The sequence below is a fragment of the Sphaerodactylus townsendi genome, linkage group LG03 (assembly GCF_021028975.2).
Source record: "Sphaerodactylus townsendi isolate TG3544 linkage group LG03, MPM_Stown_v2.3, whole genome shotgun sequence".
In the NCBI taxonomy this organism is placed as follows: Eukaryota; Metazoa; Chordata; class Lepidosauria; order Squamata; family Sphaerodactylidae; genus Sphaerodactylus; species Sphaerodactylus townsendi.
In genome coordinates, this window is record NC_059427.1 from 110,907,635 (window position 1) to 110,931,584 (window position 23,950).

Below are 23,950 nucleotides of genomic sequence, written 5' to 3' on the forward strand. Positions count from 1 at the left end.
TGGATGATGTGTATAATTTTTATTGTATCTTATGTTGGAAGCTGTCCTGAGCCCACAAAGTGAAAGGTGGCATACACAAAAAATAAAAACAAAAGCATAAGCACGTTTTGTTACTTTCCCCCTTCTCAGCACAGTTCTGCAACCCACATAGCTGTTTGTTTGTATGGGTCTCATGATTTCAGAAATCAACATCGTTGGGTAGTGGTGGGGGTCTTGGGAGAGGTACCTGATCGTTGTCTCCATGGTTCATAGCATCTGATTCAACTGTGGTAAAATCGGCATGGCATTGATTCATATCATCATTGCTTGGTTCCTTTAGGAATTTGAAGAAGATGTGTATGGCTTTAAGGAGAAAGTGGAAGATATGGATCGGAGACTGGGGGGCATTTTTGGACAGGCTTTTGATGATGCAGCTAGTGTGGAGCATGCATTCAAGGTTTGCATTTTATTATTGCAACATACAGAAAATGTGGGATATTTTTCTATATGTGAGTCCCTTCTTTCATCACAAAAGAGATGCCTGTTTATGGTCTTTATGGTCTTTTATACGGAATACAAGAAGCTGCCTTTTGCTGAGTCACGGCATTGGTCTATCATAGTCAATGCTGTTTATCCTGACATGTGGTCATTCTCTGAGGTCTCTGGTGGTGGTCTTTCATATTACCTACTACATAATCTTTTTTTAACTGAAGATTTTGGGGACTGAACATGAGAACTTCTGCATGACAAGAAGATTGTCACTGGGACATGGCCCCATCCCATTTCCCTCTGATTCAGTTAAGCTCTGTACACATCTTTGATCATTTGAAGTGGCCTGTGACTTAATTTCTGTAAACTGAGAGTAGCTTTTACCTTGATAATTGTTTCCATATGGGAGATTAGAAGAGCCCTGCATTCCTACCCCAAAGGAAGAGTTTTCTTTCTGTCACATTAGGCTTCCCTGGTCAATGGCTCTAGTGAGACTTACTAGCATAAGACTGAGTCCATTTGGTTAATCAAGACCTTGAGTGCTCTAATATAGGAGGTTGATGGCTCTTATTTCCCACCCTCTTCCCTTCTGCCAGCTGTCATTCTGCAGCACGTCTCCTGTCCATAGACAGAGAGCAGTCATGGTAATTGAAACACTGGGCTGAATTCTTGGGTGCAGAGTGTTTTCTCACATGTTTTGTAGTCCTAGAGGGCTTAAAGGTGAGATATAAATGTAACAATTAAGAAACATGGTCTCCCTTAAAAGAATTATTTTCCTGAGCCAAGAGTTGTCTCCCTCAGGAAAAAAAAAACTTGGCGAGAGCTCGTAATGGTATGTTCCCTGTGGCAAACATGGCTAAGCTCTTCTCAAGAGGCTAGGAGGTTGCTGTTATGGTTTCTGAGGACTTGTAACATGGCCGTGTTCTAGCAGCATTCTCTCCTGACGTTTCGCCTGCATCTGTGGCTGGCATCTGATGCAGGCGAAACGTCAGGAGAGAATGCTGCTAGAACATGGCCATACAGCCCGGAAACCACACAGCACCCCAGTGATTCCGGCTGTGAAAGCCTTCTTCTCAAAAGCGTTTCTTATAAAGAAAAAAGGAGATGTTTGATTTTCACGGTCTGAAACCAATTTTGGGGCAGGGCTATTTTCACAAGCAGAACATTAAGACATTAGAATTGGGGACTGAGGGTCACATATAAATGTGATAGTGTCATGCAAGAAGAATTTATGTTGTAATGCTGGAGATGTGTAGGGTTTTGTTTAAATTATGCATGCAACATATGCAATACTGCAACAAGTACAACTTTAACAAACCAGTACAATCCAGGCTTGAGGAGCAGATCCCTGGCAAGTTCACACTGAATGCATAGAAGTTGAGATTCCAGTTTTAAATCTGATCTATTGCATATATATTTTCTTCTTGCTTGCCAGTAAGAGGTGAGTAGATGTGGAACAGCAAGTTGGAAAGGAAAGAAGACTAAAAAACCAGGATGAAAGTGATCTCTTTAAACATTGCCATAATGAATGCTAAAGTGTGTGTGAGGGACAGGGAGAGGAGGGGGAGAATGCCAAAATGAAGTAATGCCTTCTTTTTGAATATCCTGAAATAATTGTATGTTTTGGTCATTCTGGAAACGTGTCTGTGATGAAAAGCATTGCTGGCTCTTATTGACTGGGTTTCATACATGAAATCATTGATGTTTCTCATTTTTTTCCTGTGAGGTAGTTGATAGACATATTTGGAAGCCTTTTGGAACGACCTTTGATAGCAGCAGATGCCTCTGCCAAATACCATCTTCTGATAACAATATTTGACAGAGACCTGGATGATGCTAAATGGATCTACTTGGAACATATTCAGGAGGAAGCGGAACTAGGTATACATTATCATCTTCAAAGCTGTTTAGCGTTTGGTCAACAGAATGCCTCTAAAAAGCAAGATTCAATTCCAGTAGCACCTTAGAGACCAACAAGATTAGTCAGAGCTTTGACTCTAAAAAACTCATACCTTGAAAGTCTGATTGGTCTCTAAGGCTGGACTGTAATGTAGCTGGTCTACTGTAAACAAACACTGCTACTATCTGAAACTTTAAAAAGCAAGGAAATGCAAATTGACTCTAAGAAGTATTTAGGCTGTCTAATTTTTAGAATTTATTTTGTAAATTCCTCCCTTTGGTGTTTTGGCTCTTCCCTTTAGAATAAAAAAGTAAGCAAGTAAATGCAGTTATAAAATAATCAACATTATCACACATTATCAGGTGATTCATATGGGTTTCCGTTAGCAGTTAACCCAGATGTAATTTTGAGAGGTTGACTGTGCAATCAACCCCCTGAACATTTGCTTTAGGTCCCTCTGGAAGGAGGGCAGGACGTTTGATGACCAGGGTACTTGAACACTAGTAATCAGTTTTTTAGATTCTTTTGGTAGTAATTATAACAGCGTCCCCTTGTTCTCTATGATGCTACATAAGAAGAAGAAGAGTTGGATTTATATCTCCCCTTTCTTTCCTGTAAGGAGACTCAAAGGGACTTACAAATTCCTTTCCCTTCCCCTCTCTCAACCAACACCCTGTGAAGTAGGTGGGGTTTAGAGAGCTCAGAAGAACTGTACTAGCCCAAGGCCACCTAGCTGGTGTGTGTTGGAGTTCACAGGCTAATCTGAATTCCCCAGATAAGCCTCCACAGCTCAAACAGCAAAGCGGGGAATCAAATCCAGTTCCTCCAGATTAGAGTACACCTGCTCTTAACCACTACGCCACTGCTGCTCATAACAGCTGACTATGGAAAGGAAAAGGGCTTGAAACTTCAAATGAATTTTTTCTCTAAGCTTGAGTGTTTGTGTAATATGAATCAGTTGAACTACTGGAGAGCATTTGAATGAACTCTTCTTTCTGGCCAATACAATCAGTGGTGGAGCTACAAGGGGATGGGGGGTGCGTCGTGCACCGGGCGCACTCTTGGGGGCATGGAAAATCACCCCAGCCCCCTCCCCCTTTCCCCCTTCCATGGCGCCCCCCGCGGTGCTCCCCCACCCCCCTTCCCACACTTACCTTAGTTCCTTTCCTTTTTCAGAACTTTTTCAGGCTGCAAAAGGCCTGGTCACAGTAAAAACGGCCTGAGGAACTACAGTTCCCAGGAGACCAGGGCTCCACAAGACTATCCCTAGGAAATATAGTTCCCACATCAATGAGCTGTTTTACTGAAAAGAACAAACACGCTCTTTGCAGTCCCTGAAAAATAACAGTCCTGAAAAAGGCTAAGGAACAAAGATCAAAGAAGCAGGGAAGGGGGGGTGCCATTAGGTGTGTGTGTTAATGTGTGTGCCAGGGGCAGGGGGGGGGGGGGTGCAGTGGGGGGGGCATGGGGGTGGAAAATTAGAATGTGCACCGGGCACAGTTTGGCCCAGATACACCTCTGAATACAATGCTTTACATTCTTAAAAAAACTTCCTTGTACATAACATGGTATCATATATAGCAGAAGTCTTGTCTTAAACTCCCTCTGGCTTTACATATGCAGTGAAGTTTTTTGGTTTACATGGTGGAGCATTTGAACATGTGATCATCTACCCATAGGATGAATGGAATGGTCTTGAAAGTCTACTGTTACATATTTTGATTGGCAGTTATATAACCCTGTAATCTTTCTGGATCAATTTTTGATTTTAATTGGCAACAAACTACTTTGTAGTCCCTTTTACAAATTTAATTTGTTCTTCAGGTTATCCACCTGTACACAGGAATATGCCATTGGTTGCTGGAGGAATTCGCTGGGCTCAGGAACTAAGAGATCGGATCCAGATTCCATTTAGTAACTTCACAAATCATACGCATCTGTGAGTTTCTTTATTGCACATAAGTCACTATATAAGTAGAATAAGTTTATAAAATGACAGTTATCTCCTGTGAATCAGCTTGTTGCCTTGTTTTCAGTGTTAACAGAAATATTGGATCTAAAAATTAAGCGGAAAAGGTATCTTCATCTATATCATCATTCAGAAAGTGCATCTTTATAGGTCTAATTTTCCATTTTGATCCATGTGATTCTAATGGAACTATTTAAGATGCAAGTACACAGCCCAAGTGCAATGGATTGCCTGAAGAACTAGAAGTAGACACTGCAAGGTGTTTTCAAGGGGTAAACTTGGTGTTTTCGGTGTTCAGATGTTTGATAGACCAAGGATTTACACATTTAGACAGGGTCTTGCAGGGAGTTGAATCTTTCAAACAGCAAGCAAAAAGAACTCATGTACATGCTTTCTCCCCTTTTGTCACTCCAACAGCTTCCTAAGGTCCCTGAAAAGTCAGTGTTGGGGGTCAGGCCAAGGGGAGCCTTGGGTATAAAGTATAATTTTTTTGTGGGGGATGGGCAAAATCATCCCTCCTCCCTCTTGTGATAGTGGGTAACTTACTCTACTGTACTTGTTGCAACAGCAGAAGAGGGTTTCATTTTTTTCATTTCAGCTCCCTGTTCCTCCTTGTCGTGCCCTGGACTGTTCAATAGTGACACTTTGTTTCAAATTATTTCCTTTATTTAAAACAGCTTCAGAATTAAACACTTAGACATTAATTGACAGAACTAAGATTAGTGTGCCAAAATAGCTTTCATTATACCCTCGCTCCATTCCTCCTCCTCTCCCACAACACTTAGGTTGCCCGCTGTTTGACACCACCCTTCACTGCCAGTTCCCAAGGGGGAGCAGGCACCCCTCCGTTCCCAGGGGGAAGTAGAGGCATGGCCTTCACCAAATCAAAAAACCCATACTCCCCACCGCTTTGTAGTGCAAGAACAAGCAGCTGCCCAAGGAGCTGATTTGCCCATGTCTAAAGGTGAAAGTAAAAAGCAGACAAGGGATTTCTTTCCCAGAAAGTGGTTCCCATATCCCGGCTGGGGAAAATGACAGGATCAGGCCAGAACAGGATCAGATCATGGCACTCACAATGTTTTGCCCCAGAGGCACCCCAGCCCGCTGCACTGGTATTTCTGTGGCTTTTGGAACTGGTGAAGAAAAGGGAAGGAGGGGAAAGATCTGCCTTGGCTACTGCCTAGAATTTGGTATTTCATAGGTCAGTATGCTTAATGAATAATCTAATCATGCTCAGTAACACAAGGGGTGGGTTGCTTTTGCATGTATTCAGATATCCATTAAACAATTAGCTCTGGAGACTGTGTGAAAACCAGGAATTTGTATTTTTGTTTTTTGCAGTATCTTCCTGGTTGCTTGAACTATGTTTAGAACTGGCCATCATTTTATAAACCTTGGTTTATCCTTACTGAATTACCGTAGCATGCTGTACATGTAGACTACCTTTAAAAATTGTACAGGAGCTTCACTTAAGCTAGATTGCTGCATCAATTCTTCTGACTGGAGCTTTCTGTAAAGTTGTATAGCACTGGCTTGTACTTTTCCATTATGCTTAGCAAAGTTTGAGATATGGCTTTTGCTTAAGAAGTCTTCCTCCTTCAGAAGAATTTCTCCCAGTGCTATGAGCTATGACATAGAATTCTCTGTTGCATAAGGCCCATTGGGCTTCTTTCCTCTAAACCTTTCAGAGATTTGCCAAGACCTTCTTAGTGCAGAAGTGTTTAGGGTAGAGGTCCCCAGCCTTGCTGAGCCCACGGACATCCTTGTATTTTGAGAAGAGGTGACACCACAAAATAGTTGTTAAAGTGCATATGTGGATGCATACATATTCCCAGTCAACTGCAAAATGGCTGCTATGGCAGCAGGGCCCAGTTACAAAATGTTGGCGAGTTCTAAACTAAGCAACTTCCCATAATTCAGGGAGTTGTTTCCAAATGGGTATTCTGCAGGTACACAGTTGATGCCTGACTAGCCAGGTCTTCTGAAGCATGTCTAGTTCTAGTGAGGTAGATGAGAACCAGGTATGATTCTTTGTTCTGGGGAAGAGATACTTTAGGGAAGAAGGTAGGCACCAGGAAACACAGCAGTAGTCACCATGGTGTCCAGGGGTACAGTGTTGGAGATCACTGGTTCAGTCTGTAGTCTCTGGCATGAAGATATTTTAAACTATAGTGTAACTCATGTCTCACAACAAATGTTGGCTTTATAATTTATGGCTGATTTTGTCACCATTGAATGACGTTTTACGTTGCTGCTGGCTGCTAGATATGCTTGGATTGTTTAAAAGTGTTTTTCATTTTCTAATATTGATTGTTTACCATTGATGGAAGTTGCCGGGAGTATTGCTTGTAAGAGAAAGATGAACGGTATCTTTTCTAAATAAAATAAATAAAATAATATTTGCTGTGCTCTACTTTGTTGACAGCTCCTTGGATTCTGCTGAGGGCAAAATAATGATACAAAAATACGAAGATTTGATGCAATTGCTGGAAAAGTAAGTCTGTTTTCTCAAGATTTGTGAAAGGCTTGCAGCTTGGAATAAAACCCCAGATATTGGTAGTTGCCTCTCTGCAGTTTTAATGGAGAATCACTGGTTGAGAGTATTGGACTAGGATGAGGGTCCTCCAAGTTCAAATCCCCCAATCATTTATAAAGCTAAGCTTAGCTTACTTCACAGCGTTGTTGTGAGGATAAAGTGGAAGCAGGGGGAATGATGTATGCAGCCCTGAATTCCCTGGAGGAGGAATGGGTTAAAGTAGCTAGATTAAAATGCCAGCATAGTGATAAAAAATCAACTGAAAGACTTGTGGGGATGAGAAATATAGCAATGTGACTTGTCTCCATAATATTGCTTAATTGATCATGCCAATAATTGAAACACTGAAATGGTTTCAGTTGTTGCAACTTTCCCCTTTTGTGCTACTTGTTGCCTAGTTGTTTTCAGCTTGCTCAGTTGTGTACAGTTTCGGGGGGATCCATGTTGGTCTGCAGTAGAAGCTATATTTGAGTTGAGTAGCATCTTAGAAACCAATAAGATTTTCAGAAATAAGCTTTCAAGAGTCAAAGTTCCCTTTGTCAGATGTGTATACGTGCCTTTATGCACCTTCAGTGTACATTGTGGCTGTTCCAATTCAGGACTGCCCTTATTCAAAAGTAAAGCAATTCTGCTAGTTAAGAACCCCCCCTTCCCCACTCTGTATCACACTTAACAATTTAAAACCTCACAAACAATTCAAGTTCTAATGGCGCCTTAAAACGTATACCATAATATGGAACTGGTCAGAGAAAGAAAAGAAAGGGAAGAGGGGGACTCTGAATAAGGGAAAGAAGGAACAACAAAAATGTTTAAATCATGAGTCAAAAGAAGGGAAGGAAGGGAGGCCAGCTATGTGGAAACCTTCTGCCCTCAACCATTAGTCTGGCAGAACATCTCAGACTTACAGGTCTTGCGAAATTGCAACAAATCCCTCACGATCTGGAACTCACTTGAAACTGGCTATAATTATTTTCAGAATCAGGGAAATATTAAGATCCAAGAAGAAACACTAAACATCTGCCTTAAATGGAGCCTGGCTGTTTGCCTGAAAGACTTCAGAAACAATCCCTGAGCTTCCTCTGCATCGCTTTCAGCAGGGCCAATGATTCCATGCACCTTTCAATGAGGCATTAAATTCCTAAGGACTCCCTCTGATACTGAGACCCTCTTCCCATTACTCCTGTCTCCAGCCCAGAGTGCTTCCAGAGAGAGAACAAAGGATCCAGGTAGCCCTGCTGGGATAGTAGTGGATGAGGAAATCCCTTCACTTTGAGGACAGACCATAGCCTGTTACGGATAGGAGAAGATATTACAGCATTATTAGAATATTGACAGGGTTGAAAGAATCCTATGCTTTTAAGATCTGCAGTTGATCTTTTTTTTTAGTTTTGCCTTCAGCATTCCTTGGAAATCTGTTCTAGTAAGAAATGCAGGCATTCATCTAATAGTTTACAGAGTGTGTCATAATGGCTGTGGTCTTCTGATAGATATCAAGAGAAGCTTTATAAGGAGTGGCTCCAGACTGTGTCTGCAAAATCACAAGATAATCTCACTCAACCACTTATCCGGCGAGATCCAGAGAGTAAACTGATTGCAGTCAATTTTGATCCTCAGGTAAGATGAGATAATGCTATTTTCCCAGAAAGCTTATTCTCTTTCACATCAACATGGCTAGCAGCAGAAGTTTTCTAGGTAAGTCAGGTGTAGCTACAATGATGTAGAAACACCTTAACTCAACAACACTGTATGTCAGAAATTGGCACAGTGGAGTAATTGCAAGGCACCATAGGGATTTGCTGTTCTGTGAAGTGACTTGAGGATCCTCTATACTTGAGACTCTATACTTAAGATGAAACATTTGAATGCATGTGCAGATAAGCCAAAGTTCTAATGAATTGGAGTATGGGTCCAGGATCCTGTATCTAAAAAAGGGCCTTTCACACGGCTTGTGTGCCCAAGGTATCCATAGGCATGCTTCTTCTGAACCAGTAGGTTCCATTTGCTGTGATAATTAATGCCCACTAGTGGAGGTATCATTTTAGTCTATAAGAACAATCCCTTCATCCTGTAAGATCTCATCAAGCCCAGTTTTAAACCAAAACTGATGATGCCTAATGTGCAATTATTATGGAAAGAACTGGGGCTGACTGAACTGTGATTCATAGGTGCCCCACATTTGTTGATTGTTAACCTCCTTAAGATAACATATTAAAAAATTCAATGTTAAACTGGAACATTTTCTGTCTATTTTTTGCAAACGTAGGAAATGCCAATTAAGAAAACACTGCTCTATAAAGGAAAAGACTCCAAGAAGGGAAATCACTAATAAGTGAGTGTGTTGTTTTTCAGCTGGTGTCTGTCCTAAGGGAAGTAAATTACCTTGGGGTAGATCAGATTGGAAGAATCCCAGAGGTAGCAGCAGATATCTTTTCCTCCAAGGAGACCTTCCGGCAGCTAGTAGCTAACCTGGAGCTGATGGTAACGTGGTATAACAAGATTCTGTGCACAGTTCTGGAAGTGGAGTACCCTCTTATACAGGGTCAGTTGGAGGTTATTGATGTTCAGTTGAGAGATGCAGAAGAGACTCTGAACTGGAAAACAGAAGGTAAGATTTGCCTCAGGAAGAGGCACCATGAGATGGGGCAAGAGTGACAAGTACAGATAAATCAATAAATGAAACCAGTTCTGGGAACTGAAATAGACATAGTAGATTCACATTGCAGGGACAAGGTCATGTGTTCTTCAAAAAGCTCAACGGTCCTAGATATCCCCAAATATTTAATATAAATTGCCTACTTTCTTTCTTTGTTGTAAATTAAGGCATTTCTGAATGGAAAATATTGTTCTTCCCCTTTTAGTACTTTCGCTTGCATTAATTCTGGCTTGTGCCAGCAGTGTTATAATGAAACATAACTGAAACCGGACAACTAGCTTTCATGCTGGAGATATATATATATCTTTTTATATTATTTATAGTCTTCTTTTCTTGTTGAGACTCCAGGCTGGTTACACAGAATAAGTCAATACAAACAACAGGGTTGGGGATTCTATGGGCAATACAGTAGGATAGGACCTGACTTGTAAAAATCTGGGAGCAGCCAGAAATCTGAAACAGAGGTGAAGCAAGGCGTAAGGATTAATGACACATTAAACAATGCTAAAATTGCATAGTAGGATTCTATTGACAGAAATGGACAGTACAAACTATACACATTTACTCCAAACTTCTTTTTAAACATTTTGTTACAATACAGCCCTCCTTCGTACACAACAACCCTCCTAAGTAATTCAGTTTTGCATAGTTTGTGGAAAGCCAGGAGGGTGGGAACCTTCCGGACCTCATCAGGTGGGCCGTTGTATAAGCTGGGGGGCACAACAGGCAGTGATTGATTTTGCCCATTTGCTGGGTGGCATCTGCAGAAGGCCCTCCTCAGATGAGCGAAACAATAATGACGGAGCATAGGGAGAAGGACGATCCCACAGATATGAGGGACCAAGGCTAAGAAGGACTTCGCATGTAATATCCGATAACTTCAATTGAGACTGTTAACTCATGGGCAACCAATGAATTGACAGCAGGATGGGAATGATATGTATACTCCATCTGGCTCCTGATAATAGCCACACTGCAATGTTCTGCATCAATTGGGGTCTCTGAACTGACTTTGTGGAGTGCATTGCTGAAGTCTAGTCTCATTGCTTATGTGGTGTGGATTCAGGTGATCAGATAGTTTTCATGTATTGATAGTGACATTTGTTGAGAGGAGCATAGTCTACACAGGATTTTATTAAAAAAGAAAAATGAAGTATTGCAAGGGCAGGAAGTTCATCCTTTTGAGGGGGTCAGATAATAGAATCTCAAGAGTTTTTTAAAAATGTTGAGAAAAAAACAACTGAAGACCACCAAATGGCAAGAGAGTCTTCTCTCACCTGATTTGGTGATGTTACAGGCACCATCCAGTAGGATCTGTTTCCCTGAAAATAAGACAAGATCTTATATTAATTTTTGCTCCAAAAGATGCTTTAGGGCTTATTTTCAGGGGATGTCTTATTTTTTCTCATGATGCGCCCCCCATGTGACCAGATCAGCTGTGTTGGGGAATCTGTAACTAGGGCTTATTTTTGGAGTAGGGCTTATATTTCAAGCATCCTCCAAAAATCCCAAAAAATCATGCTAGGGCTTATTTTCGGGGTAGGTCTTATTTTCGGGGAAACAGGGTAAGTACTTGGATGGGAAACTACCAAGGAAGGCTGCAGAGGAAGACCACCTCTGCTTCTGACTTTCCTAAAAATCCTTTCTGAGATCCCCATAGTTCAGTTACAGTTTGACAGGACATAAGTACAGCTCACATTTTTCCCAACAGCTCAGCATTATGGTTTGAGTTCTGGGAATATGCAGTTTCCGTTCAGTAGATGTGTTCACAGAAGAAATGCTGTTCATAACAACAAAAAATGCATCTTTTAAATCCATTGAAGCTGAAGATGTAAAGGTCTCTTTTGTCTTCTTCTCAATTGTTGAAAGGCCTTAGGGATCGCATTTCACCAGTGATCGATACTGTTTGGGATCTGGAGCAAAGAATCCAGAAAACAAAAGACAATATAGAAGAAATTCAGACTATTATGAAATCTTGGATCTTGCCAGTTTTTGAAAGAAAAGATGGGAAAAGAGAATCTCTGTTGTCCCTGGATGATCGACACGAAAGATTGGACAAACACTACAGACTCATCACAGACTCAGGGCGTAAGATTCATTTGCTGATCAAGGTAATACGCATGTATGTGTTGCTATGAGTCATAGTGGGAGGGTTGTGAGGACATTCCACTTGTAACATTCCTTTCCCCATCCCAGTAAAACTGGTTAAAAATGGCTAATATTAAATGGATTGTCTGTCCTTTTCCCCCAAGTTGCATAGAGAAGTCAAGTTGTATTTTCCTATGTATGCTAACTATTGCATAACCTGAGTGTTTTATGTATGCTGTCATTTGTCTAATGTTTATATGTGCAATCGTTAGCATATATGGGTTTCCTAAGTGTGGCAGTTGCTTTCAACGGACATTCCTGTCTCTATTTTGCTTCATGTGTGGGCATGTGTAAACATTCATGTATATGTGCGTGTAGTGAAAAGTCATGTTTATAAATTAACACTTCTGTCATCAGTGGCAGAGCACCTGGTTTGCCTGTAGAACATCAAAGGCTCAGCCTCAGACATTTCCCTCTGGTGGCAGCACTGGGACAGACACCTTCCTAAGAACTTGCAGAGCTGTTGCTAGTCTGAGCAATCAATATTGGGATGGATGGCTCGGTGATCTGGTACTATAAGGATACTGCATATGTTTTTATCCTCAGCCCTTATTTTTATCCTCAGCCCTTATTTTATCCTCACTTATTTACAATGAATGAGTCTGTTTGACAAAATAAGAAGAGCACCTCTGCATTCCTTTAAGGCTTACAGCACAATCCTATGCAAGTTTATTCAGTAATTAGCCCCATTGGAATTAATAGCAGTTACTTCCAGGAAAGTATGCATAGGATTACAGCATTAGACAATGTGCTTCCATTTTCTGTCTCCCCTTTTTCTTGAGGTCTTATTCTATAAAGTTTATGCACAGAATTTTCAGTGAATTCTTGTCTAGTCTTTCTGGGAAACATTTACTAATGAAAAATTGATGGTGTATCGGATTTCTTCTGGGGCCAGGTCATCAGTGCTTAAATCCATGCAGAGCTATCCTCTGGTTACAGCTGCATGATGTCACATCTGTGAGTAGGGCTATCAGATCATTTTTTAGTGCTTGGACAGGTTCACCTTACTTGCTTTTGTTTCTGGCTTTTTGTGTTTAGGAAAACCTGAGACTTTTTCAAGCAGATCCAGTTTCTGATGTTTGGAAAGCTTATCTGGAGCATGTGGATGAAATGGTCCTGGATGGGTTCTTTAATGCCATTGAATGTTCACTCAAGTACCTCTTGGAAAACACAGGTGACTAGTTGGCAGTGGCCAAGCTAATTTTTAATCTGTTCTTAGTAGTTTTTCATTGTTACTGTGTTTATGGTGGCTGGAATGGAGTTAAGGGTATGTGCTGTAAACACTCAGTCTCTAATCTGAACAGTGTGATAAATAGCTGGCTGATAAAAACTGTTCCATTTCTCTGCCTTGATTTCCTTCAGTACAGGCAAATATAAGATGCTTAAGTCAAAACAATATCTTTCACTTAGTATTGTACTTTAACCATATGGTTTTCAGTAGCGATTTTCACTGAAGAGATTGTCTAAACCCTAGTAATCTCCACTCTGTCTTGTAGATTCGAAAGCAGGACTTGCTCCCCTTTTCAAAGTGCAGCTGGATTTATTGATTCCTGATATGGTGTTCCGTCCCTCTTTGGATGCTGGTGCTGGCGATGGTTTTTATGATATCATTGAGGGCCTTGTCAATGATGTATTCCGGATTTCCTCTCTAGTGCCCAGGGTGGCAGACATCAGCTCATTCCCCCATTATCAGGTCTTTCTCTTGGTCAACCTTTGCTTTGTTTCACATTTAGGTGTTTGAAGTCCTGCTCATTAGCACTACATCATATTTCTGTCTTCTCCAGGATGACATGGAGGAGATGTCAGATCTTGCTGAAATGCGCCACACGCTAATGGAACGTATTCAGAAGATGATATCTTTCTGTTGTGATTACCGCAGCTCCTTTGACCATTACTCCTATCTCTATGTGGATGACAGGAAAGAATTCATGCGGCATTTTCTGTTGTATAGCCATGTCCTCACTGCAGATGAAATAGAGGCACATGCTGAGGATGGGGTGCCGGAGAACCCTCCCACTTTACAACAATTTAAAGAGCAAATAGACTCCTATGAGAAGATCTATGAAGAAGTAAGCCACTTGGAGCCTGTCAGTATATTTGGCTGCTGGATGAAAGTTGATGCTCAGCCATTCAAAGCATCTCTTCTGGGTATAATAAAAAAGTGGAGCTTCATGTTCAAGCAGCATCTCATTGATCATGTGACTCACAGGTATCACTGTTTTCTATTGTACCACAACTATGGTCCTGAGGGCTTAATGTGTGAAAGGTTTATGATCAGACACCCGGCTGTGGACCTGAGACACACACAGCTTATCTTCCCTTCACTGCTTTCCCTTCATTGCCCCATTCACTGATTAGCATCTCCACCATCCTCCCTTGGTGATGTTCTTAGCTGGGTCTGATTTGCAGTGTTTTATGGTAATGCTGAACAGGGCCTTGGTTAATGTATTTGTGCTTCAGGATCACTGTTTATGTGCTTTTAAATGTAGGCAGTATTTTCTGAGTTACTCCTTTACTCCAAACTACTCAGAAAATAATAATATTGCTATGCCCCTGGTATTTTATCTGGAATAGTATCTTCAGTTCTGGGCAGCATAAATCAGTAAGGCTGGTGACAAGGTTGAAAGGTTTCAGGTGAGGGCAACAAAGATAATATAGGGTCAGGAACACACATCCTAACAGGTCAGGCTTAAGAAACCAAATGTGTTTAGCACAGAGAAAAGATGATTTAAAGAAAAGTGAATATGTTGACAGTTTTCAGATATTTAAGGTCTCCACAGGGAAGGAAAGAGGGAGAAAAATGATCCAGAGAGAATAGAAGAAGCAGTAGTTTCATCTCCAGGGTAGGTAAGGCTCCGGTTAAATGTCAGAAAGAATTTCTGAATAGCACAAGTAGTTTACCCTCAGAGCAAGTAACTTGTTTAGATTGTAGAACATTCAAAAACTCTGCCCAAAAAGCTGGACAAGCATATGTTGGTGAATGGGATATTTTAAGGTACGGCAAGAGACTGCTCTGGGCAGGAAGTGTGGCACACATAAATCCTTTTCTTCCAACCTTAAAAATATGTTTAAAATGTTATATGTTTGTTGTTTATATATAAACATTGAAAATAGGATAGCATACCTGAAGAAGACCAAGCCTAAAATTCTGTGAAAATGTGACAAGACAATCAAAGTGGCTGCATCTCTTTTAAGGTTTCTTTTTCTTAAAAAGTTTCTTTTTCTTAAAAAAAATAGTAATCTCTCAGCAATAGATCATGCATTTTGATTTTTGTATTTTATTTTTGCTGACATAAATACATAAAGGAATAATTAGCATTTTTCTCATTTTGCTCATGTTGAAACTAGGGAAATGCTGCAGAATATTTCCAGCAGCTGTCCAGAAGGGTTACGGGCTGCACACAATTTGACAGTGACTAAGGGTGAAATACTGTGCACAAATAGGATCCTGTACTTTTGAACTCAGCTAGACTTACTTCTGAGTAAGCAGAGATGTAAGACAGAGATGTAAATAACAAGCAACTGATTTTAGCATAGTTGCTTCAATTGATTGTGGATTTTGCATTAAAAAGGAAGTGTGCATCCAAGTGTTTAAGAGAATTCTTGCTTATCAATTTAAGCCGTAAAATCAGTCCTTTGTAAGTTGCTTGTGAGCAATTCTGAGAATAATGCAGATAATTCCCTCTCTTCTTGCTTTCCTGACGTTGCCTAATCCTTGGAAATTTGATAGTCATGTTGGCCATAACATAAGAAGGTTCTGCTGGATCAGCATCCTGTTTTGCAAAGTATAGCCTGGAACCAAAAAAAGTTGAGGAAAAACAGAAGGAATAATTAAATTTAATAATATATAGAAAATATTGTTATTGCAATATTTAAAGAAAGAATGTTAAAAACAATGTTAAATGCTTAAAATTATAATAATAGATGTTTGGATCAAAAGATTGCATCTCTTGCAACAGCAAGCCACCACATTGATTGCACATAACTTGTCCTATGGATTGACCTGACTTGTTTCGACCTGATAGGTCTTCTTCAGAGGTCAAAGTATATAGACACACAAACAATACTTACACAGAACAAAACAGTATAAAAGTCGCAAGAATCAAGTTGAAAGATTGTTTATGAGTCTCCAATCAAATGTCGGTCAGATAACGACTGCAAGATGGTAGTCTCTATTAATTTAGGCACTCATATTATCGGTGAAAGACCAACTATCTGTCCCAGACCAGATACAAATTCACAAAATGTGTGCCAGTACAAATTTGCCAACCAGTTGTCGTGGAAGGCCAACAATGTTCTTCCTCTGATGTTACCTCATAGCACTGATACTTAAAGATTTCTGAATCTGAATGCAATTTTTGTCATAATTGCGCCATAAAATAAGGTGGTAGCTTGCTTAGGATTGTCAGTGGTTAAATTGTTAGGCCTTGTCTGACAAGTGGCAGGTGGGTTGGGTGGAAGATAGCATTCAGGAAGAAAAATTAAAAAGAAAAATAAAGCCTCTACTTACAGGAAGTTCTTGCTATAGAGTTTCAGGTGATTTCTAGAGCTGCCCAGAAATGGTAGCTGTAGGAATTGCTGAACATTTTATGGTAAAATGGGAAGTGATTACAGGCATTTTCCCCACAGTCAAAACATCCTGGGGGAAACCGGAAGCATACATACCAGGATGTTCCCATCTTGGTTCCTCCCTCCACACAGCAGCCCATCAGCGCATTTAGGCCGGGAGGAAGAACTCCCGGTGATTACGCACGGCCCCCAGTTTACTTTCATTTTCCTCACCAGCAACGCTGCACATGCGCGAACTGTCCCGTTTTCCAGCATTCTGATTGACTGCAGCCAGCGAGGCGGGAAAAATAAACTGGCCTGTCTCCTGCAGTGGTTGCATGGGAGCAAGAATGGCATGGTTTTTTTAAAAGAACTGCCAATTTTATCATTTTTTAAAAGGTGCGGGATAAGGGAAATCTTGCTGGGCGTGGCCGAATTAGATCAAAAGCCATGCGGAAGTCATGGCTGAACCGGGATGGTTCACTTCCTTATCCCAGGATATATTGGCCATGGGGAAAACGCCACAGTGTGACACTGAAACTTGGCAGCCTTACCAATCAGTCTCAACAATAATGTCCTGTCTCTTAAAAAGAGGCTTAATGTGTGGAAGTGTGCAACTGAAACTTTTTATTGCATGGAGGAAAATAACATCACCTGTTAAATAATATTCCATTAAGCCTTTATTAAAGAGGCAGAACACTTTCTCCAGACAGTTAGTAACCATTGGCCTCTTTTTAAACTACTTTTCAGTTTTATATTGATCGTTTTTAATTTATTTTAGTGTACTGATGTAATGTTTTGTTGATGATCTCTGTCCATTGGATGTTGTCTAGGTGGAAATAGTGCAGAAATGCTAAAAATAAATGTACTAGCAGTGTACAAAGGTAAAATATGTTTGTATAATTTTGAAAAACAACTAACTCTTTTTGACTTTGTTCTGAGCACAAAGAGGCAAAATTTAGTAGATAAATTATTTAAATTGGGGTGGTTTTTTTGACATTATTATTATTATTATTATTATTATTATTATTATTATTATTATTATTATTATTATTATTATTATTATTTAGATTTTTATACCGCCCTATCCCCGAGGGGCTCCGGGCGGTGTACAACAATAAACATAATATAACATAAAATGGCTAAATCTTTAAAAGCAGCGATAAAACAGTAAAAGCTAGATCTCATAAATACAATATAAAAATACTAGCATAAAAATAAAGGGCTGTATGACATACAGATGTAGAGAGTGATGATGGCTCCCCACTAAGGATGTTAAAAGATATAATTAATTTATGATTTTTTTCCTGAAGAACATAGGAAGACTTCTGTTGATCCACCAGAGGCCCATCTTGGCTCCCACAGTTCTCTGTTGGATATTTTCAGGAAGCACACTAGTAAAGGACGAACAGAATCCCCCCTGCTGATACCCCTCCCCACTCTGAAGTTGCATTAATAGATCTCTTTTCCATGAATTTGTCTGACCTTCTTTTAATAAGAGCACAATTGTAAAGCACTGTTAAATTTCTGCTTGGAGATATAGAGTAGATGATGATTTAAAATTGCATATGGAAGTGATTTTTACATTTGTCACTGGTTCCACACAGCTGTGTGATCTGGAATTTCTGTCATTTGCTTACACAGTTTTTATGGAGGAGCCAGATGATATATCATGGTCAGCCCATGGCATCCGAATATTTTCCGTGTAGTGTTCCCATCTTTTAAAAGCTTGATTCATTGAGCCCCCCCCCCCCCCCCCGTTTTTTCATTCTGAAGTTGCACATAGTATCAGTCATCTACATGGAAACTGATCAAGTGCTGTTGAGGTACCTCAGGGCTATTGACGCTTTAAATCTTATGTTGTTGTTTCTTCTTTTTATAGTTGCTGATTTCTAACATAGTTGTGGTGCTACTATCCCCTCCCCAATTCCTACATGGATCCATTGAGGGAGAAGGCTTTAATTGGTGATCCCCTCACTGCACAGCCAATCTGATTGTTCATTGGTTTAAGGAACCAGAAGTAATTAAAGGCTCCCCCTCTTTTTAAACCCCCCTTGCCTCTGTTTTAAGTCAGCTTCCGGTTCCCTAAAACACAACATTTAGGCCGTAATTGGAAAAACCTTTTTCCTGGGAGTGTGTCCTGTTAAGCAAAATTGGACTTACTTCTGAATAGACCTGCTTAGGCATTCTCCCATAATTACTTCTAGTTCACTCAAGTTGCTTAAGTGTATTCTGATTAAGTTTCTTTTCTGGGGTGGGGAAGGGATTTTAATTACTATGACTGCAAAAGTTTGTTAATTCCTTAATCCATCCCCCCCCTTGATCATGCTTTCAAAACTGGATGATGATGATAATTAAAGTAAAAAATGAACACTTTCTGTTGTTGTGCTTGAAAAAGGCGCCATTAAACCCTCCTCTCCACCCTTCAACACCAAGACTGAACAGGAAGCATGGAGCAGTAGAAACAGCTGTGAATTAATGGTCTGGGGGAACTAGGTTGGGGGAAACCATCTACAGTGCTATTGTAAATGTCATGTGGAATCTAAAAGAGATCCTTTAGCTGTTCAAAACTCCTATTTTTGGAACAGCAGTGGCATAGTGATTAAGAGCAGGTGTACTCTAATCTGGAGGAACCAGGTTTGATTCCCCACTCTACTGCCTGAGTTGTGGAGGCTTATCTGGGGAATTCAGATTAGCTTGTACACTCCAACACACGCCAGCTGGGTGACCTTGGACTAGTCACAGTTCTTCGGAGCTCTCTAACCCCCACTTACCTCACAGGGTGTTTGTTGTGAGGAGGGAAGGGAAAGGAGTTTGTAAGCCCCTTTGAGTCTCCTATAGGAGAGAAAGGGGGGATGTAAATCCAACTCTTCTTCTTACAATGTTGAACCAGCTGACCAAAGGAGCTCATTTTTGGATGTTTGTGGGCATTTCTCCTAACTCAGCTTACCAAGGCCAATTAACTCATTTTTCACACACTATAGTCAAGAATACCCTTGCAGTGCTTGGCATGTGTTAGAAAAGAGCTGAATGCAATTTAAGTTGATCTATGCAGGGCATCAGCTTGTGCCAAACTCATAATTCACCTTACATTTATCATGTCACTGCTTAGCCCATTTTTTGGCATCTTTGCAGTGGCATGATAAATGTGGTTTAAGGTCTTTGTTCAGCACTCATGTGGCTGATTCAGCACATGCTGAGGATGGCATGGATCCTTTTAAAACATACTGTGAATGCATCTTGCACCTTCATTAAGCATATTCATTTGGAATCAAGGTCTACAAACCAGTTTGATCATGAGAGTTGGGTTTTAACATTTGCTTCATTAACAACTATAATATACCATTTTTACAACACTTTATAATTAATCATACGTATTATCTTATGCGTCTCATACATTATCTCAATAAACCTCACAATAGTGATCCAACTGTACAAATTGTTGTTGTCATCTGAATTTACAGATGGGGTCTGGAGCTGAGACATAGTGGTTTGCCTAAAGCAGCTACTGAATTTGTGGTAGAGAGTCTCAACATGTTTACATCATTTTCATAGCCACTATAGTATAGTAGCAGTTTCTGACATATTGGAGACCTCCTCACAAGGCCTTAATGAGTCACTGGAGGATCCTGATAAATTTGAGGAAGTTTTACCTAGAATTGCTGTGCTTTAATTTTTCAAGGTAAAAGGTAGGAATTGCAAAAAAAGGAAAAGAAGTAAGAAATGATGAGCCCTTCTCTGTTTTGCACCATTAATGTTCTTGTACAATTTCACCTTGATTGTGTATCTGTTATGAATTTATTCTTTGGGGTATGTAGTGACCATAATCCAGTGGGTTACATGAGGGTGCAAATCTCTAGTTTATTGCCAGTGAAATCTAAAGTAGAACAGGGAATGCTAGGCTACCTACAGTAGTGGCAATATACTAAAAAAGTCAGAAAAAAGCAGGACATTTCTAAAGTCACATCATGGGATTTTAAAGATCAGTCCCAAGTTAAAGTATCATAGTGTGAAACTTCAGGTCTCATATTGACAATAAAAAAATTATCATGTAAAAGTAGAAGAATAAATACATTATGAAGCACAAATATGTTCATCAGATTATTGTTTCAGCTTACTATGTAGGATAAATATGCATTCTTAATACATAAATGCACAGAAATTAAAATTAAACTAAAATTAGCATGTTGAATCATAAAAATTAACACACATTCCAGAAAAAATTTTTTTAATGCGGGAAGAATGTTGTTAATTGTATTGGGCAAATTCCTTTTCCAGTTATGTTTTTATACATGAGCTAATTGTGATGCATGGTTATAATTTTAATTGTTTTCTCTGTCTTTTTGCATTTGGGCACTTTGTTTAATTGAATCCTTGGCATGACCAGGTCAGAGCCCCTATGGTCATGAAAGGAGGACATGACCAGAAATGATTTTCTCACATTGCTACTTCTATGTGTTACCTTGAAGGCTGATAAAATCAGCCAATAATGATAGTTCTCAAAAATGTTTTTCTTGTTCTTTCCATTTTTCTATTCAGTTTGGCTGACCTTGAAAAATTTGTTGAAATTGCTGAGAGAGGTTTGGACAAAGAGGTGGAAAAAGGAGATTATGAAGGCTTGTTGGAAATTATGGGTCACCTGATGGCTGTGAAAGAGAGACAGACCAGCACCAATGAGATGTTTGAGCCCTTGAAACAAACTATTGAACTGCTGAAGATCTATGAGCAAGAATTGCCAGGGGAAGTCTACAAGCAGTTGGAGGTGGGTGGGATCATGTGACTGATATGCAGATATGAGGACAGATCAGAAACTTATATAAACACTCCTATGAGAATATGTTTAGCTGCAAAACACATGCTCATTAGTGATGTAGTGCTTTCAGGAAGGTTGTTTTGATAGGCAGAGGGTGCAAAAGATTATCAAAAGTGCAAGATGAATGCTGTAATTTAAATTTTCATGGAAATTTCCCCCCTCTGTATTTGGATCAAGTGAATAATAAAACAAACCATAATCCTGTAGTAGTAATGAAGCAAAGCATGCAAGGGCCTACTTACTGGAAAACTGGGCTAAAACAAATCAAACGAATTTCAATAGAGATAAATGTCAAGTTCTGCATTTAGCTAGAAAAAATCAAATGCATAATTACGGGGTGAGGGAGATTTGTCTTGGCAGTAGTATGTGTGAAAAGAATCTAGAGATTTTAGTATACCATACACTGAACACGAGGTAGCAGTGTGATGTGGTAGCTAAAAAAGCAATGCGATTTTGGGCTGTATCAACAGAAATATAGTGTCCAGTTTATGCGAAGTGATAGTATTGCTTTACTATGCTATGGTTAGATCTCACCTAGTGTATTATGGTCAGTTTTGAGCATCACAGTTTAATAGAAATGTAGACAAACTGGAACATGTCCACAGAAAAGCAATGAAGATGTTGAGAATCCTGGTGATCAAGTTCTATGAACAAAGGTTGAAGAAGGTGGTTAGCCTGTGGAGGACATAAATGAGAGGTGTTTTGATCATCATTGTCAAGTACTCGAAGAGCTGTCATGTAAACAATGTTGTGGGGTTGTTTTCAGTTGCCAACAGATTGAAATTAAATTAAAAATGTTTTCACTTAAACGTTAGGAAGGACATTCTGACAAAGTGGTTCCTCAGTGGAAGAGGCTTCCTCAGAAGGTGGTGGGCTTTCCTTCTTTGAAAGGTTTTAAGCAGAGACTAGATGGAAGTCTGTCAGCAATCCGGAATCTATAAACAGGCAGATCATGAGATGGAGAGCAGGGAGAGTTTGTTTCAATGCTTGACTCTTGTGGTTCTTTCTTATATGCTCAGGGTGATGCTGAACACTACTTTGGGATCAGTAAGCAAGCTTCTTCCAGATTGGCCAGGGATCGTGAAGGGTTTTTTTTTTTACATCTTCTGGCCAAGGAGCAGAGTTCACTGGGGGTGTGAGCGTGAATTTCCTGCATTGTGCAGGGGCTTGGACAAGAGGACTGTGGAGATCCCTTCCACTCTAGGGCTGATTCCGCATGGGCCAAAAACAGCAGTGTGAAAATGGTGTGAAAACAGTATAAACCCTTTTACACCGTTTTAAACCCTTTTACACCATTTTCACACTGCTGTGAAGCCTAGGTTTCTATGATTCTAACTGTTTGACTAGGGGAACCCCATTTAAGCCACTGTGACTTTTCTGAAGGGAGAACAGGGTGTAGATGTAAAATACATTATATTTGTATACCTTTTGTAGTCTGGGATCACAATATTTGCAAGATCACCTTTCCTGATATCAATCTTGTGTGGCTGCTCTGCTCAGACCAACACCTACTGTAAGGTAGTTAAGACAACCACTGCTAGATATGGGTGTTCGTGGCTGCTCCTATTTTATGGAGTAGACTTCCTGATGTTGTTAGGAAAGTTTTCACTTTGTTGAGATTTGACAAGTTATGCAAGGTGGAATTGTCCAGGAGGACTTTTGACACAGCAGCCTAAGATAATATCAAAAACGCAATCCAGAGCTGAGGCAGAATGGAGATGGTGCCACTTGAGTGCAGCTCTGCCTGCTCCACAGGGCTTTCCCACAGTGCAGGAAGCCTGAAAAAGTTCCTTCTTAAAAGAAAAGCTTCCAATTCCCCATAGGGGCAAATAGAGATAAGCTGCGAAAATAGTGGTGTATCTCCACAGGCACCTGTCCACAGGGTGTACAGGGGCTGAGAGTGGTCTGGAGACTGACTATTGGCCCTGGCCCCCAGAACGCATACCTGGGGGTGGCATGCAAGCATCAGTGCGAGGCCAGGAGTCACAGCCAAGTGTAGTAGGTGCCATAGTGGCTGGGCACCGGTGAATTTACCCTTCTGCCCACGTAAGTGTCCCAGAGACTGCATTTACACCAGTGGAAGCCCTGCGTCACATCCAGAGGGGGATTTGGCACCCCCTCTGGATTGCGCTGCAAGTCATATATGATTGCTAGCCTTTAGGAGTTTTTTACTGTGTATTTTTTCCCTATAATTATAAGTCACCTCGGGTCCAGTTTTGGAGAAAGGTGTATCAAAAATGCTCTAAATAATTAATTACACTGACATAAACCCACTGAAGTATCCACAAATATTTCGAGCATTGTCCAAGGCTACAGTCCTGAAGCAGGTTTCTAAGTCCTATTAAATCAGTGGGATTATTTATGAGTAAACATGGTTAGAAATTGGTTGGAAGTTAGCTTTTTAAATAACAAATAGTAATTTTATAAGTATTTCTTTGTCATTCAAATGTACTTCTGAAGCCCTTGCTCAGAATTTAAATATCTATTTTAGACGAAGGAATGAATTAAACAGCAGGGTCTTTTTTTAATGTATTCTCTAAAAGCTTCCTTTTGACTGTGAGCGTGCTAATGACTTGTGTAAGGGTTGGGGTTTGGAAGGTTTTCAGGGCAATCCTCATAAGAGTTATATCCATATAAATCCATATAAATCAGTGGACTGAAGGGTGTAACTAGGGTGGCCCAGTTGCCTACTTTGGCAGGCAACTTCTCATTCTTATTCTGTTCCTTGGACCCCTGCTGCCCTACTGAAATGTGGGGGGGGGGGGGGGGCGGCATCGACAGTGTGCCTTGAGACTGTGAAACCAGAAATGATGTCACCACATTACAGGATGCTCTAGGATTCCTTTGAAACTATATGGTTTTTACCATAGGTAGTGATGTCCAACTGTATTTTTCAGATTCAGTTTTCAAGAAAG

At 40.2% G+C, this 23,950-nt stretch overlaps 1 protein-coding gene across 1 annotated transcript in view; it reads left to right on the top strand.

Annotated features, from left to right (window-relative positions):
• LOC125427840 (dynein axonemal heavy chain 9-like) overlaps nucleotides 1-23,950 on the top strand; it is a 58,805-nt gene that overhangs the window by 14,437 nt on the left and 20,418 nt on the right. Inside the window, exons 8-18 of the mRNA XM_048487395.1 lie at nucleotides 320-436; nucleotides 2,199-2,349; nucleotides 4,193-4,307; nucleotides 6,763-6,831; nucleotides 8,361-8,487; nucleotides 9,223-9,478; nucleotides 11,396-11,637; nucleotides 12,713-12,848; nucleotides 13,171-13,367; nucleotides 13,459-13,883; nucleotides 20,762-20,984. Coding sequence (XP_048343352.1) covers nucleotides 320-436; nucleotides 2,199-2,349; nucleotides 4,193-4,307; nucleotides 6,763-6,831; nucleotides 8,361-8,487; nucleotides 9,223-9,478; nucleotides 11,396-11,637; nucleotides 12,713-12,848; nucleotides 13,171-13,367; nucleotides 13,459-13,883; nucleotides 20,762-20,984 — 2,058 coding nt within the window. The remainder of the gene's footprint in view (nucleotides 1-319; nucleotides 437-2,198; nucleotides 2,350-4,192; nucleotides 4,308-6,762; nucleotides 6,832-8,360; nucleotides 8,488-9,222; nucleotides 9,479-11,395; nucleotides 11,638-12,712; nucleotides 12,849-13,170; nucleotides 13,368-13,458; nucleotides 13,884-20,761; nucleotides 20,985-23,950) is intronic.